General features: G+C 41.2%; 1 protein-coding gene and 2 pseudogenes across 1 annotated transcript; all 3 read right to left on the reverse strand.

Annotated features, from left to right (window-relative positions):
• Window positions 1–14,947: 14,947 nt before the first annotated feature.
• Window positions 14,948–16,183, reverse strand: LOC120352844 (annotated as a pseudogene).
• A 275-nt stretch (window positions 16,184–16,458) lies between these two features.
• Window positions 16,459–18,681, reverse strand: part of LOC120352845 — a 46,294-nt pseudogene continuing 44,071 nt past the window's right edge.
• LOC120352726 (E3 ubiquitin-protein ligase HUWE1-like) lies at window positions 17,917–18,643 on the reverse strand. The gene is made up of 2 exons (XM_039434666.1): window positions 18,240–18,643; window positions 17,917–18,204 (listed from the first exon to the last, which is right to left on the reverse strand). The coding sequence occupies exons 1-2, from the start codon at window positions 18,626–18,628 to the stop codon at window positions 18,150–18,152; spliced, it is 444 nt and encodes a 147-aa protein (XP_039290600.1). The 5' UTR covers window positions 18,629–18,643; the 3' UTR covers window positions 17,917–18,149.

Here is an 18,681-nt window from a genome sequence, read left to right on the forward strand (position 1 = left end):
CCTCTAAACGATGTTTGGCTTATAAAATAGAATTAAGAATTTAAATCTAAAACAAAATGATAAAACGTGATCAAGAAACAATTAATAATGAAATTAATACAAAATTTGTACTTATCCGTGACTATTTATAACACAAAATCTTCCAAAACCCAGGAGCGAAATTATGTATGACTTTCATTCACAGCCTCAAGGTCATTATCTGTGCTGTTACGATGCATAAAGAGAAAGTGGAGCTCAATAAGCCCATCTACATAGGGTTATCAGTGCTTGACATCAGCAAAACCCTCATGTATGAATTCCATTATAACATCATGAAGCCCATCTACAAGGACAGTCTTCAACTCCTATATCAAGATACTGATAGCTTATTCTACCTTGTCAAGACAGAGGACATGTACAAGACATCATCAACAACCAACAACTGAAAGATACCTTTGACACCTCAGAGTACCCTGCAGAGCACCCATGCTACTCAGATGCAAACAAAATGGTGCTTGCAATTTAAAGATGAATATGCTGGCCGAGCGCACTTGAGTATGTAGGCTTACGATCGAAGCTATATGCCTGTAGGTGTTACAATAGTGATCCAAATCAGCTGACAAGTGGATTGATAAAGAAAGCTAAAGGAGTTAGGAGACCAATACTTGGGCGAGAACTCTCAAAATGCATCCAGATGCTGAACGTTACATAGGCTTCCAAGACTATCTAGATTGTCTATATGGTGATGAGGATATCTATAGAGAACAAGTGATGTTTGGTATTAGGAAACATCAGATCATGACCCAAGTCATGAGAAAGAAGGCATTGAGCAAAGCTGATGAGAAGAGGTATATTCTAGATGATGGAATTACAACTCTTGCACATGGACATTACAAGATCCCCACTCTAGCACACATTGATGAGGAGGATGAGGAGGAGGAATGAGGAGGAAGAGATGATTGACTCTCAAGAAATTCCCAAGGTTCAGGCAGCTAGAGTACTACAACAGCTAAACGGTTACATTCCTCATCACATGATGAGCTCATTGATAAAGTCAATGAGTCAGGAAGCAGTACTATCCCTGCTAAACGGTCACGTCCCTTATCAAATGATGAGCTTGCTGATATGACCAATGACTATAAAATAGATGGTGATGCATCCCAGTACAGCATTTTGAGAAAATTGCTTGAAAAGTGACGTCATACCTCATGCCAGGAAGTGTCAACAATCCATTGCGCATACGCAACTGTCTCCACCCATCGCTGGATTTCCTTGAAGCAGTTATTACAAAGTCAGTCGAGGTGTGCTCATCCTGCTATCAACATGGGCTGTAAACAACATCTACATCCAGTACTTCAATCAGCAATGGCGCCAGCAGACCCTGAATCACCATGTCCTTGCGGTGATTGCATGTTTGTCATGAGTGCAAGGTGGAGTGTTGAGCCACTATTCAACATTGGAGAAGGATATTATGATCCTTTTGAAACTTTCGAGAATTTTGCTGATGTGATTTCTTCAACATTCCCAACAGCTACACTTCATCCTTGTCATAATAGACAGATGATGATTCTGAACTTTCCTTATAGCTATGCATTTTGTGAAATGTGTACTAATCTAGGACCATTATTTGACTATGTGCTGTTAAACCTTGATGATTGAGATGTTATTTATATATGTATGATAATATTCTTTGTATCCAATGTGTACTAGAGTATGACTACAATATAATTGTATCAAATCAACTGTCTCTTATTGCTCAAACCTCTGAATCATGTAGAAGTGAGAGTACAAGGCATGATACATCTCACATCCTGCACTATCAAAGTGTAGAGGTTATGAAAAGAAAAAAGTTGCAATCTCTATCCTCTTCCACAGGATATGGAGAATGTTTGGATTAGCATAATAGACTATTTAAAGTTGATGACATAGATTTTATCAGTCAGTATGGATAAGACTGTTATAGCGAGAGAGCTGCACAAGCAGGCTCGTAGGAGGTTCCCTACACGAATGGTTACTGTGAAAGGTCTTGATGATCTTTATCAGGCTGATCTTGTAGAGATGCTACCATATGCAAGACAGAACAAAGGCTATAGATATATTATTACAATAATCAATTGTCTTAGTAAGTTGCTTTTGCTATACCAATTAAAAGCAAGTCAGCTGATGAAGTGGTTAAGGCAATGCAGCCAATATTTGAACAGTATCCCATGAAGAATTTGCAAACTGATGACGGAAAGGAATGGTTTAATAGTAAGTTTCAAAAGCTTATGCAAAAGTATGGCATCAATCATTATTCAACTTTTTCTGATAAGAAAGCATCTATAGTTGAACGTCTCAATAGATCGCTCAAACATCTTATGTGGACAAAGTTTACTGAACAAGGAACCTATTTGTGGACAGGCATCCTAACCTCACTCTTGAAAAAGTATAATGAACGGGTCCATCGAACAACAGGTATGCGGCCAGTTGACGTTAAGAGCAAGAAGCATGAGAGGCTGTTGCTTTCCAGGCTCAGCAAACAAAGGCAAGAATATAAGGAAAAGTTGGTCAGCAAACCTCAAAACAAGTTTTATCCAGGTCCCAGTCAGAGTATTGAGCCTGGTGATAAAGTGAGAATCAGCTAGTATAAAAAGACGTTTGACAAGGGATATCTAGCCAATTGGACTAATGAACTGTTCACAGTAAGACGTGTGCGACCTACAGTGCCTGTAACCTATGAATTGGAGGACTATAGAGGTGAACCCATTGAAGGAGGATTCTATTCTGAAGAAATTGTAAAGACAAAAGTGCCCAGTGTTTTCGAAATTGAAAAAGTGTTGAGGAAAAGAGGGAATAAACTGTTGATATGTTGGAAAGGATATAGCTCCAGTCACGACTCATGGATTGATAAGAACGATCTTGTGTAAGATGAAACAGGTTGTGCAACAGAAAAACCAGTTTAGAGTTATCAATTTTGACAAAGTGATTAGGGGGTGTGGCTTGGTGGAAATGGATACAAAGAAAAAGCGTCATGGACCATTGTTCCCCAATCATATGAGATGTATTATATGTGGACCTTCTGGTTGCGGCAAAACCAACCTACTATTCAACATGCTTTTTGATGAGAAGGAATTCAATTTTCAAACATCTACCTTTTTCAAAGACTACATTCCAGTCCAGTATGAGCTGCTCCGTACAATCATGCAAGGACTTGCAGGAAATGGAATAAACTATGTCGAGTGTGATACAAGTGAAGAAATACCCAACCTGCATGAGCTGCCACCCAACTCAATAATTATTTTCGACGATGTGATTTGTGAGCAGCAGGATACCATCAGGAAGTACTTTAGTGCAGGCCGACACAGTGACGTTGATGTGTTTTATCTAGCACAGACCTATAGCCGCATTCCAAAACAGCTGATTCGTGACAATGCAAACTTTCTTGTCATGTTTCAACAGGATGAGCTAAACATGAAACACTTGTACCGAGATCATGTCGGCGCTGACATGACCTTTGATCAGTTTAAGGATATGTGTAACAAGGTTTGGTCAGTGGGGGGTGCACACTCATTCCTAGTGATTGATCGGACATTGGACAGAAATGGAGGGCGCTACAGGAATGGGCTTGATACATATTTAGTTGATGCATAGTGTCAGTTGAGCTTCAGTATATGTTGGTACGTTGAGCAAGATGGACGTCTCCAGCAATAGACACCGTCAAAAGACTGTAGAAGAGATTGCACCAACCATCAAGGCAATTGCAAAGTTGCGACGTAACATCAAAAGGAACACAAGGAACTGACTCTGGAAGGCAAGTGGCAGAGGAGCAGCATGCAAAACACTTTAAACCACTAACTGAACCACTTGACAATATAGTTGAAGTTCTCAATCAGCATTTGGCACCACCACCACCACCACAGCCAGCAGCAGCAGCAGCAGCACAACCACTACATGAACAATCTCCAGAGCCACGCCCACATCGCAGACGTTTTGCAGTTCCTGTAGGTCATCATGCACCACATACACCGCCACCCACACCATTGCTGTCCCGACCCCTGAAACAAGCAGTAAGACGTCTGCCCAAAATTGGTGAGGAGACTCCTTTGACCTTTGAAGGAATTGGAGAAGCTTCGCAGTTGAGCCCAGTTCCAAGTACCTCGAGTACTGCACGCAAATTGTGGCCATCTGCAAGTGCCAATGATGATGAAAGTGATGTGATGGATGTGGATGAGGAGGAGGAGGAGGAGGGTGCTACTGCTCAGGAAGCATTACTAACCAGCAGCCAAAAGAGGATTCGACAAGCAATGACCGAGGTTGGATTGACTGGAACACCAGTGGGGCGTTATCTCCATAGAGCTATGAGTGGTGATAGCAGCTCTGACAAAAAATATGGACCAGAAGTTGTTGGTAATGACTACTATTTGGGTAACAAACTGTTAACCTTTGGAAGTGATGGAAGAAAGATTGTTCTGACTGACCCTAACAATCCTTCAAACGTGACTAGATTGATGCAAAACGTGGACTTTGTGAACTCATTTTCAAAAAGAAACCCATTACTCCATTGGCTAGTGATGAGGTGGCATACACTCGGATATTACACATTACAAACTTGTATAAGGAAAATCATGATCCGGATGGTAAGAGTAAAAACTCGAATGATACAAAGTATAGAACAGTGATCCATAAACTGCTCAATAATGCTAAACCCAAGTATAGCAAGGTCAGTGGCAGAGGACTTGTGGCGCCATTCAATATGGTGGCAAACAACTGTACCAAGATTGAGTACGTCTACTACAATGATCCCAATGAACTTGTGGACAGGCTGGAGGAGAGAATGCGGACAACAACCTGGACACCAGCACTGGAGCTGGCACACATTGGGTGTGCTATGTGAAGAAGGATGATGTGTCTCACTACTTTGATGGATTTGGCAACCTGAGACCACCACAGGAGTTTATCAACTATATGCACAAAGGACTGGAGCCAGCATCGAGGATTGAGTACAACTATGATCAAAAGCAGGAAGATCTTTACTCACACATCTGTGGGCATTTGTGTTTACAATTTTTGATTGATGAAAATGAATAAATGATTCACTATCTCTCTTATACATTATTTCCATCCCTGTACTTACTATAAATAATGAGTGTAGGCTGATTGCTACTCATTGTGCAACTGTATGTTGAGCAGGCAACAACAATGATGCTGTGTTTTGGAGGTAGGACATCAATACTAAAGAGTGACTTTTATCCACCACTTGATGTGAGCAGTGGTGAATGGGAAATTGGTCTGATTAGCTTTACAAGTTGCAACTCAATACCTAATATTGAGGAAGGTTTCAATAATGTACTACATTTTTATGCAAGTAATAGAATTTCTAAGAAGGGTGTTACTAGTGCAGAGATAACACATGATGAGCTACGGAGTATGGCTAAAGCAAGATTTGAAGAGTATTGGAGCGAGGTGCTTGAACATCAGAAGCATAAACCTGGCAAGTCTGATGATGATGATAAGGATGGTACAGTATTGCCTAAAAGGACTAAAAGGAGAATGCCAGCTACTACTGTTGACAAGCAGGATTTGGTTCTGCATCAGGTATCATTACCAACAGGTAGCTTTGAATTTTCTACAATTACTGACTTGCTTGCACAAAGGCTGTTGGAAAATGATGTTGATTTCCAGGTGACTGTAGATCCATCAACCTTAAAGTGTATAGTTTTGAGCAGTGCTAAGTTGGATTTACGACCACAAGATTCAATAGGGAAACTGTTGGGTTTTACCAATACCCAGTTCATAGAGCCCAACACATCTACTAGAAGTGATAATACTGTACAAATCAGTTGGCCTAATGTGATACGCATCACCTGCAACATTGTGACTGGATCTTACTCTAATGGAATTACAGATCACATGATCTATGAGTTTTACCCAAACGTTGATCCAGGGTATAAAATGGTGGTGACTGTGCAGAATGTAATCTATTTACCTATAGACATCAAGCAGATTGGTAGCATTACACTGCAAGTAGACGATGAGTACAGTCGTCTTATAAATAATAGAGGCGAGGAAATAAATATTGCTTTACATTTGAGACAACGGAAGTGAAATGGTGTTGTTATTTGAAAAGTGGAATCAAGGATTGGATATGGAGGCTGCAGTCCATCCTCCTCCTTCTTCTTCTCTCCATCATCATCATCATCCTCCTTCGCCTATAAAAGAAGATAAAAGGAAAGAAAGATTCATTCAGCATTCAACCTTGACAAGGTTAACATCTAGGAGCATCAAGTATTTGCAAGAACGAGGCTGTCAGATACAAGTAGAATAGGAAGATGGGAGTTTTGGATGTGACACAGAGGACCGTCATCGGACAACAGTATCATTGGGTTTGAGTACCATTCTCAGGCACCCTATACTGTAAGCTATAATGCCAATGACGAGATACGGATTCCAATTCAACAGCAAGATGTTTACACACTGCCATCGGAGAGCTATCTACATTTGGAGTATACTGTGACTGGAGCTGCCAACGCTGCTGTGGCCGGAACTCCATGTGTCTCTGGATTCTTCAGCAATGTGTTTTCAGAGATACGCTATGAAATCAATGGTGTGGAGGTGGATGGTATATGCAATCCTGGAGTTACCAGCCTAATGAAGAATGCTGTTACATTTGAATGCGATGAGTGGACCAAGATGGAAGGAGCTGGCTACAAGTTTAGTTCAACCACTGGATTCGCCGATTTTGCCGCCAATGGAGCTAACACTACAATCATGGATGTGCCTTTGAGATATCTGCTGGGCTTTGCCGAAGACTATAGACAGATTTTACTCAATTTGAAACAAGAGCTGGTGTTGAGGGTCAGCCCCAACTTTCATGACTGTGTGAATGTTGCTGCTACCAATGTAGCAATCACAAAGCTTTTGTGGAGAATGCCTTATGTGGAAGTGGCAGATGATGTGAAACTGCGTCTGCTACAGATTGTACAGAAGGATACACCCATCAGTATACCATTTCGACATTGGGAGTTGTATACCTATCCAACTTTACCGCAGACAAGAAAGCATACATGGACTGTCAAGTCGACATCACAGCTTGAAAAGCCACGATACATTGTGGTTGGGCTACAGACTGCAAGACGAGGTGTGGCGGCAGCCAACAGTTCTCACTTTGACAAGTGTAATATGAAGGATGTTCGAGTGTTCTTAAACAACAGATACTACCCATATGAGAGCATTGATGGTGATGATAATCGCATCTACAACATGTATGCAGCTTTCAATGGAGTCTACACCATGTAATGCTCGTGCAAGCAACCCTCTGTTTGAAAAGAATGCCATTGGGGATGGATGAAAAATAATGCTGTTTGCTTTTGATTGCTCCGCCAAAATGAGTCACTCAAAATGGAGTATCGATGTGAGGATTGAGTTTGAAGCATCTGAAAACATTCCAGGCAATACAACTGCCTACTGTATGATGATTCATGAGATGATAAAGAGTATCGCCTATGTCAGGCCTTGTACTATCAGTATAAAAAGATATATAGTCAGTGCACAGAAATAAATTGCTCAGTTGAGCTCGAGACAATGATGAGCCAGTCATGACAGGATACAAAGGACTCTTTATGGAGGAGGGGGAGCTGTCTTGCATGAGGGGAGGAGGATGTGGTGGGTGTGTTACTGGTGGCGACCGCTGATGAAAGATGCCTCTACAAGTACAACTGGACTCAATGATGACGACTCCTACATTACAGCAGAAAGTGGTGCAGATGACTGGTCATCAAGTGAGCGGAAAACATTTTTGGGCCACTACCACTATACTGATGAACTTTCAAGGTTTTGAAGGTTTGGACAACAAGTTTATTGTGAAGGAGATGGCTATCCTGGAGCAGGATGATGAGCATCATGTGACTACTACTTTTTCAAGCCTCCCTACTCTGAGTCTCTGCTCAAGACTAGCAGGCAAATCATTGCCAACAACTGTATACATAAAGCTAAACATGGACTCAGGTGGTCAGACTGTGGGACAGAACATCTTCCCTATTCAGCTTTGATGGAAATTGTGCGTGGAACAGTTGGAAGGTGGTGGATCAGAACCAGCAGCGTCCAATTAAAATCTTTGTCCATGGATATAAGCAATTACTCTACTGGATACAATTCTACAACTGAACAATGTGGAGTACCTGGACCTATCATCGCCATATTCTTTCCTGCTATGCCTGATTTGGAGTTGCTGATCAGAAGATTGATGGTATATACTGCCCAGAACATCATCTACTCAATGTTATCGACATGGTGCGGAACAAGCTATCATCTCCAACGTTTGGAGATTGGTCAACCAACAACGTCAGCAACATTGATGGATTGTCAAATACACAACTATTTGCTCATTGAAAATTGTTATTGCTCTACATGGATGGATTAATAAAACTTGTTAGAAGATAGAACCTTTTGTCGCAATTTTTTCATGCTGTTAATACTCATTTGCATTATCAATAAAAAAGAAATATTGTAATCAACTCTATGATCTATCATTTATCCTCCTCCTCACTCCCTTTGAGTAAAGTGCACACTATGTGTTCACATAGAGCTATTGTATTAGTCATACAGACCTATTGAAACAGGAAATGGGTTACCCCCACCACTCAGCAAGCAGAGTATAAAAGATGATGCTGACAACAAAATGCACTCAGTCTTACAATGTTGTCAGACAGTGAACGTGAACTTTATCTGTTTAATGCAGTGAGTGAGCTTGAAGCTGAACTGAATTATCACGGTATAATGACATTGAGTGACTTTTTCAAGGAGCTTGGACATTTAGAGTTTTGTACAGATCGTGAATCTCATAGTTGTGCATGCATAGACTCAGGCAGAAGCAGCAGGCTGTTGTTGATACAGTCAAGGATAGAAACGTTTTCTTTGTATGTGATGATCTTCACAACCCATTGAAATACTCATGTGACCTCCACTGATGTGAAATGTTTCCTGCTGAAAGTTTTCATGCAAACTATGAAGAGTATCAAGGATAATATCGATAAGAGGGCAATGCGTCATTGCCCACCAGGACTTGCAATGAAATTCACTGTCATGTTTGATGATACTTGCATACTGCTAAAATCTTTCTTCAAGTTGGATAAGGGTAGAATGGCTGCTATTGTTAATCTTGAGAAGGTACCCAACTGGAGGGATAAGGATGTGAAGATTGTGTTGAGTGTTCTCAATCAGGACCAATACTACAAGTGTGATTTTATATGCGGACAACAATCTAAATGTCTGCTGGGACTGGGTCAAAAGGAGATCCTTTTTGTAAAGAATTTACAAAAATTGAGAGCTCAGGACAAGTGAAACGATACAGGCTGGAGGATGGAACATCTGGTGATTCAGCTTTTGAGATTAGCATCTACAAGGCTGTACGCATACCTATGCCACTGCCATCTACTGGGGGATATGATGAAGTTGATGGACCATGCATTGTTCGTGAAAGGAATAAGCCATCAGTTGAGCGTTATGTCATGATTATAGCCGAGGAGAAAGACTTCTTCAGCTGTATATTCTATTCAATACTGAAGATTAATTATATGTTTGCCAATAAATACTATGTGTAATGAGCCATTTGTTATTATTGATTATCCTACTTCCTCATATAGATAAGAAATTAGGTTGTTATGCTTTCAATGAAAATATCTATTGACATGTTGCAATAGGTTGACCAAGATGCAAAATATCAAAAGATATCCATTATGGTGTGATGGTATACAACCCTGTATACTTACCTTATCAATTGGAACCCTACATCAATCTCTGCCCCTGAAGGTTTGAACCCAGGACCTACAGCATGGAAAGCGGCACCACTAACCACTACACCATAATGGATATCTATTAACTAGCTTCAACTATATGCTATTTCAGTATTGACCTAGAGGAAACATCTATATTGATGTGCAAGATTCTGACCTACTATTATTATTATCTATGGGATTAGGTGCTGAACATTGAATTAATGAAACTCTCAATCAATGGTTAACACATAAAATGAGGTCTATTTCATACATGAGAGTTAGTTTTAGACAGTGGATCAGCCAATGAGGGTTTATTTCTTTATTATCATATTACAAATGGTAATACATTCGATATTAACTGATTGGTGTGATGAGGGCTACTGCCAAATTGAAACCGTCTTGGCCTCAGCTGGTGGGATGATTGGTGGCGGTGGTGGGTTGACTGGCAGCAATAGTGGGCGATGGTGGCAATAGTGGGGCGACTGGTGGCGATAGTGGGGCGACTGGTGATGATAGTGGGACAACTGGTGATGATAGTGGGGTGACTGGTGACGATAGTGGGACAACTGGCGGCGATAGTGGGACGACTGGTGGCGATGGTGGGACGACTGGTGGCGGTAGTGGGACGACTGGTGGCGATAGTGGGATGACTGGTGGCGATAGTGAGTGGCTCAACACTCCACCTTACACTCATGACAAAAATGCAATCACTGCAAGGAGATGGTGATTCAGGGTCTGCTGGCGCCATTGCTGATTGAAGTACTGGATGTAGATGTTGTTGACAGCCCATGTTGACAGTAGGATGAGCACACCTCGACTGACTTTGTAATAACTGCTTCAAGGAAATCCAGCGATGTGAATGATGGGTGGAGACAGTTACGCAGATCATATGCGCAGTGGATTTTGTGACACAGTTCCTTCCCCACTTCATGCTCTCCTGCGATTTTTAAGTACCAGTTGCTGACATCATTGTACATTGTTGCAAGGTCGTGGTTGAACTTGCTGGATGACATCAGACATTGCCTGATGTGGAAAATGTTGTATGTATTCAGTCCATGCTCCCTGGATGCTAGAAAGTCTTCACTCCTATACTTGGATCCAGTGAATAGGCTCCAAGAGCCAGCATGAGGCAGAGCACGACTTGAATGTTGGCAGCAGCATGTTGAATGCAGAGTGATGAGAACTGAACAATGCAAAACAATATTGTATTAGTATGGTATGCAGTATTCAACTCTATATATAAATCACTATCAACGGATGGGGGGATGAAGGTGGTGAATCGGTATCTAGGATCGTGGGTCGGGGATGGAGGTTCATAGGTGTTTATGTTCTAGAGGATGATGGTCCGGAGCTGTATGGGGGAATGTGAATGGGGGTCTAGGATCTACTTGTAATATACGTTTTTTAGGTAGGATGGATTACAACCACCAACTCGAAGAAACTAATCATAATTAAACTCATAACTTGTATGTATTGGAACCTAATTCATAATAATTACACTAGTCATTTTTGACTATGTCATTTACTCTATGGTGTTTATGTTCTAGGGATGACGGTCCGGAGCTGTATGGGGGAATGTGAATGGGGGTCTAGGATCTACTTTGTAATTATACGTTTTTTAGGTTAGGATGGATTACAACCACCAACCTGAAGAACCTAATTCATAATTAAACTCATAACTTGTATGTATTGGAACCTAATTCATAATTACACTAGTCATTTTTGACTATGTCATTTACTCTATGGTGTTTATGTTCTAGAGGATGATGGTCCGGAGCTGTATGGGGGAATGTGAATGGGGGTCTAGGATCTACTTTGTAATTATACATTTTTTAGGTTAGGATGGATTACAACCACCAACTCGAAGAACTATTCATAATTAAACTCATAACTTGTATGTATTGGAACCTAATTCATAATTACACTAGTCATTTTTGACTATTTCATTTACTCTATGGTGTTTATGTTCTAGGGATGATGGTCCGGAGCTGTATGGGGGAATGTGAATGGAGGTCTAGGATCAACTTTGTAATTATAGTGTTTTTAGGTTAGGATGGATTACAACCACCAACTCAAAGAACCTAATTCATAATTAAATTGTAACTTGTATGTATTGGAACCTAATTCATAATTAAATTGTCATTTTCGAATTTAAGTCATTTTAGAATTAATTGTCAGTCTCAAACATCTATTTCAAAATTCTACTCTTTTGAACTTAATTGTTAAATCATGAATATAATATAAATATATATTAGAACTATAAAATGCATTGGTACTTACTCTTGATGTTGATAAAGATGAAAGTGATCCAAAACAAATATACTAAAATCACACACACAGTACTGGTGGTACACACATGTACTGATGGCACAACTGCCTAAGACACAATGTCCCACTCATTGCAGAACAACTCCTTTTATACCCCAGTTCAGGATCCAGAGGGATTTTTTTTCCCTTTTTTCCCATTTATTTCCGATATTATTTTTTTTAATTTTTTTTTAATTATTTTTTTTTATTTTTTTTTAAATTTTTTTTAAATTTTTTTTTTATTTTATTTTTTTTTTTTTGGACCTTGAGGTGGGTGTGGTTGACCTGGATGACTTGAAGTGGGTGTGGTTGACCTGGATGACCTTGAGGTAGGTGTGGTTGACCTAGATGACCTTGAGGTGGGTGTGGTTGACCTGGATGACCTTGAGGTGGGTGTGGTTGACCTGGATGACCTTGAGGTAGGTGTGGTTGACCTAGATGACCTTGAGGTGGGTGTGGTTGACCTGGATGACCTTGAGGTGGGGGTGGTAGACCTGGATGACCTTGAGTTGGGGTGGTTGACCTGGACCTCTGCACTGAATGTCAAATCATATCCAATGCTAGAGATATGGTTTTTCTTCAAGTAGGCGAGACTTTTGTAGAAAGTGTAATCCTCACTTTCCATATCTGTGTACTTGACCAGAATATCCAGAGTATGCTTGTAGAAGGAACGAGTAGAGGAGCACTCGAGAAGTTTGTTGTCATAGATTTCTTTTGCAATCACCCTCCCGATGAATTTGAAGTAGAGAAGATGGTCCGGGTTGAAGAGCAATGAGGTATTTATAGTGAACATCACTTTGTCGCCCTCTGATGTGGTGGAAAGTGCATAATCCGGGTTGAAAATCTCCCTCGATATGATCATATACCATTCTAGCAACAGGCCTCCGGCATCCTGCCCATCTTCCCCTTCGAAGACTATGTAGAAGCGGTTCTTCCATTCTTCAGGAGTACAATGGTGCAATTCGTGGAAGGAGTCCTCAAAGATGAATGCCCTCTTTAATGTGCAGAGGGAGTTCTTTGCAATGATCCGCCTCGTCAACACTCTTCAGCTCACTGCGGAAGTATCGTCGTTTCACATCAAAGTCCAACATGCAGGTATGATTGACCAACACCGAGAAAGGCCTGTCCACAAGTGGCATGCTGCTCTGGCAGCTTCTTCTTTAAATGTTCGTTGTACGTTTCTATCTGAATGTGACTCAAATTGATCTCTTTCTCTATCCGCAAATAGAAGAATTTGTGATTGAATGCATATTTTGTCGAGGTCCCTGAAATTTCTAGGCTTGAACTAGAATACTAATCTTGATCTTTCCTCTGGATTTAAACCTAAAACATATAAAAACATATTTAAACATATATCAGTGACAATCTCCTCTTCTGATTTTTTCAAATGCAATAATTTTGACTGCCTCTTTTATAGAGGCATTAATGTGGATTAAGTGAATCTGAAGCCCTCCAAGCACTCGTAATTGGCTTTTAGAAGGTTGTTATGCAGCTTCTGACTGTCCTCATATACTGGCAAGTCAAGTTGATTGAAAAAGGTATGAGCCGAAGGAAAATCTGTCGGTTGACCTCTCGTCATGGTGTATCTGGAATTTCTGGACTCCATTCATACCCTCAAGGGCTGAAAACCTTGGAGTGGCACTTTCAATGTACCGGTCACGAACTGAAGGAACTTTGCCCTTCAGCTAGGTTGAATCCATGTAGGGCTCTCCAGAACCATTGAATCTGGAGGGAGCTGTGCTGGTAATTGTAATAATCAGTGTTTGCTTTGAGATCATTGATGAAGATTGGGTAGGTTGAAAATGAGCAATTCAAGTTCCTGTTTGTTGAAAATACCCATTGGTCGGTTGGGAATGATGTCATAAAATCCTTCGAGGGGAGCATTCAGTTGCTTGCGGATGGCTCCAGTCATTTTCATCTGACATACCAGATGTATGTACTCGAGCTTCTTCTCATCAGTGACGTGTATGTTTTTTGTCCATCTGGTTCCAGTTCCCTCACCACAGTCACTCCAACTCCTCGCACCTCTGCAATGAATGTCAAATCATATCCAATGCTAGAGATATGGTTTTTCTTCTAGTAGGCGAGACTTTTGTAGAAAGTGTAATCCTCACTTTCCATATCTGTGTACTTGATCAGAATATCCAGAGTATGCTTGTAGAAGGAACAAGTAGAGGAGCACTCGAGAAGTTTGTTGTCATAGATTTCTTTTGCAATCACCCTCCCGATGAATTTGAAGTAGAGAAGATCGTCCGGGTTGTAGTGCAATGAGGTATTTATAGTGAACATCACTTTGTCGCCCTCTGATGTAGTGGAAAGTGCATAATTCGGGTTGAAAATCTCCCTCAATATGATCATATAATGATATGATCATATACCATTCTAACAACAGGCCTCCGGCATCCTGCCCTTCTTCCCCTTCGAAGACTATGTAGAAGCGGTTCTTCCATTCTTCAGGAGTACAATGGTGCAATTCGTGGAAGGAGTCCTCAAAGATGGATGCCCTCTTAAAGTGTAGAGGGAGTTCTTTGCAACGAACCGACTCGTCAACACGCTCCAGCTGACTGCAGAAGTAATGTCGTTTCACATCAAATTCCAACATGCGGTATGATTGACCAACACCGAGTAAGGCCTGTCCACAAGTGGCATGCAGCTCTGGCAGCTCTTCTTTAGATGTTCGTTGTACTTTTCTATCTGAATGTTACTCAAATTGATCTCTTTCTCTATCCGCGAATGGAAGATTTTGTGATTGAATGCATATTTTGTCGAGGTCGATAAATTTCTAGGCTTGAACTAGAATACTAATCTTGATCTTTCCTCTGGATTTAAACCTAAAACATATATAAACATATTCAAACATATATTAGTGACAATCTCTTCTTCTGATTTTTTCAAATGCAATAATTTCGACTGCCTCTTTTATAGAGGCATTCAAGTGGATTAAGCGAATCTGAAGCCCTCCAAGCACTCGTGATTTGCTTTCAGAAGGTTGTTTCGCAGCTTCTGACTGTCCTCATACACTGGCAAGTCAAGTTGATTGAAACAGGTATGAGCCGAAGGAAAATCTGTCGGTTGACCTCTCATCATGGTGTATCTGGCATTTCTGGACTCCATTCATACCCTCAAGGGCTGAAAAGCCTTGGAGTGGCACTTTCAATGTACCGGTCACAAACTGAAGGAACTTTGCCCTTTCAGATAGGTTGAATTCATGTAGGGCTCTCCAGAACCATTGAATCTGGAGGGAGCTGTGCTGGTAATTGTAATACTCAGTGTTTGCTTTAAGATCATTGATGAGGATTGGGTAGGTCGAGAATGAGCAATTATTCAAGTTCCTGTTTGTTGAAAATACCCATCAATCGGTTGGGAATGATGTCATAAAATCCTTTGGGGAAAGCATCCAGTTGCTTGCGGATGGCTCCAATCATTTTCATCTGACAAACCAGATGTATGTACCCGAGCTTGTTCTCTTCAGTGACAGGTATGTTTTTTTCCATCTGGTTCCACTTCCCTCACCACAGTCACTCCAACTCCTCGCACCTCTGCACTGAATGTCAAATCATATCCAATGCTAGAGATATGGTTTTTCTTCAAGTAGGCGAGACTTTTGTGGAAAGTGTAATCCTCACTTTCCATATCTGTGTACTTGAACAGAAAATCCAGAATATGCTTGTAGGAGGAACGAGTAAAGTAGCACTCGATAAGTTTGTTGTCTTAGATTTCTTTTGCAATCACCCTCCCGATGAATTTGAAGTAGAGAAGATGGTCCAGGTTGTAGTGCAATGAGGTATTTATAGTGAACATCACTTTGTCGCCCTCTGATGTAGTGAAAAGTGCATAATCGGGTTGAAAATCTCCCTCGATATGAACATATACCATTCCAACAACAGGCCTCCGGTATCCTGCCCTTCTTCCCCTTCGAAGACTATGTAGAAGCGGTTCTTCCATTCTTCAGGAGTACAATGGTGCAATTCGTGGAAGGAGTCCTCAAAGATGGATGCCCTCTTAAAGTGTAGAGGGAGTTCTTTGCAACGAACCGACTCGTCAACACGCTCCAGCTGACTGCAGAAGTAATGTCGTTTCACATCAAATTCCAACATGCGGGTATGATTGACCAACACCGAGTAAGGCCTGTCCACAAGTGGCATGCAGCTCTGGCAGCTTCTTCTTTAGATGTTCGTTGTACTTTTCTATCTGGATGTTACTCAAATTGATCTCTTTCTCTATCCGCAAATGCAAGATTTTGTGATTGAATGCATATTTTGTCGAGGTCGCTAAAATTTCTAGGCTTGAACTAGAATACTAATCTTGATCTTTCCTCTGGATTTAAACCTAAAACATATATAAACATATTCAAACATATATTAGTGACAATCTCTTCTTCTGATTTTTTCAAATGCAATGATTTCGACTGCCTCTTTTATAGAGGCATTAAAGTGGATTAAGTGAATCTGAAGCCCTCCAAGCACTCGTGATTGGCTTTCAGAAGGTTGTTTCGCAGCTTCTGACTGTCCTCATACACTGGCAAGTCAAGTTGATTGAAACAGGTATGAGCCGAAGGAAAATCTGTCGGTTGACCTCTCGTCATGGTGTATCTGGAATTTCTGGACTCCATTCATACCCTCAAGGGCTGAAAAGCCTTGGAGTGGCACTTTCAATGTACCGGTCACAAACTGAAGGAACTTTGCCCTTTCAGATAGGTTGAATTCATGTAGGGCTCTCCAGAACCATTGAATCTGGAGGGAGCTGTGCTGGTAATTGTAATACTCAGTGTTTGCTTTGAGATCATTGATGAGGATTGGGTAGGTCGAGAATGAGCAATTATTCAAGTTCCTGTTTGTTGAAAATACCCATCAATCGGTTGGGAATGATGTCATAAAATCCTTTGGGGAAAGCATCCAGTTGCTTGGGGATGGCTCCAGTCATTTTCATCTGACAAACCAGATTTATGTACTCGAGCTTGTTCTCTTCAGTGATGGTATGTTTTTTTTCCATCTGGTTCCACTTCCCTCACCACAGTCACTCCAACTCCTCGCACCTCTGCACTGAATGTCAAATCATATCCAATGCTAGAGATATGGTTTTTCTTCAAGTAGGCGAGACTTTTGTGGAAAGTGTAATCCTCACTTTCCATATTTGTGTTCTTGAACAGAAAATCCAGAATATGCTTGTAGGAGGAACAAGTAAAGTAGCACTCGAGAAGTTTGTTGTCATAGATTTCTTTTGCAATCACCCTCCCGATGAATTTGAAGTGGAGAAGATGGTCCAGGTTGTAGTGCAATGAGGTATTCATAGTGAACATCACTTTGTCGCCCTCTGATGTGGTGAAAAGTGCATAATCTGGGTTGAAAATCTCCCTCGATATGATAATATACCATTCTAACAACAGGCCTCCACCATCCTGCCCTTCTTCCCCTTCGAAGACTATGTAGAAGCGGTTCTTCCATTCTTCAGGAGTACAATGGTGCAATTCGTGGAAGGAGTCCTCGAAGATGGATGCCCTCTTAATGTGCAGAGGGAGTTCTTTGCAACAAACTGCCTCATCAACACGCTCAAGCTCACTGCGGAAGTAACGTCGTTTCACATCAAAGTCCAACATGCAGGTATGATTGACCAACACCGAGAAAGGCCTGTCCACAAGTGGCATGCTGCTCTGGCAGCTTCTTCTTTAAATGTTCGTTGTTTCGTAGCTTCTGACTGTCCTCATACACTGGCAAGTCAAGTTGATTGAAACAGGTATGAGCCGAAGGAAAATCTGTCGGTTGACCTCTCGTCATGGTGTATCTGGAATTTCTGGACTCCATTCATACCCTCAAGGGCTGAAAAGCCTTGGAGTAGCACTTTCAATGTACCGGTCACGAACTGAAGGAACTTTGCCCTTTCAGCTAGGTTGAATTCATGTAGGGCTCTCCAGTACCATTGAATCTGGAGGGAGCTGTGTTGGTAATTGTAAAACTCAGTGTTTGCTTTGAGATCATTGATGAAGATTGGGTAGGTCGAAAATGAGCAATTCAAGTTCCTGTTTGTTGAAAATACCCATCAATCGGTTGGGAATGATGTCATAGAATCCTTCAAGGAAAGCATCCAGTTGCTTGCGGATGGCTCCAGTCATTTTTATCTGACAAACCAGATGTATGTACTCGAGCTTGTTCTCTTCAGTGATGGGTATGTGTACTCGAGCTTGTTCTCTTCAGTGACGGGTATGTTTTTTGTCCATCTGGTTCCAGTTCCCTCACCTCAGTCACTCCAACTCCTCGCACCTCTGCACTGAATGTCAAATCATATCCAATGCTAGAGATATGGTTTTTCTTCAAGTAGGCGAGACTTTTGTAGAAAGTGTAATCCTCACTTTCCATATCTGTGTACTTGACCAGAATATCCAGAGTATGCTTGTAGAAGGAACGAGTAGAGGAGCACTCGAGAAGTTTGTTGTCATAGATTTCTTTTGCAATCACCCTCCCGATGAATTTGAAGTAGAGAAGATCGTCCGGGTTGTAGTGCAATGAGGTATTTATAGTGAACATCACTTTTTCGCCCTCTGATGTAGTGGAAAGTGCATAATCCGGGTTGAAAATCTCCCTCGATATGATCATATACCATTCTAGCAACAGGCCTCCGGCATCCTGCCCATCTTCCCCTTCGAAGA

This window comes from Nilaparvata lugens, chromosome 8, assembly GCF_014356525.2.
Source record: "Nilaparvata lugens isolate BPH chromosome 8, ASM1435652v1, whole genome shotgun sequence".
In the NCBI taxonomy this organism is placed as follows: Eukaryota; Metazoa; Arthropoda; class Insecta; order Hemiptera; family Delphacidae; genus Nilaparvata; species Nilaparvata lugens.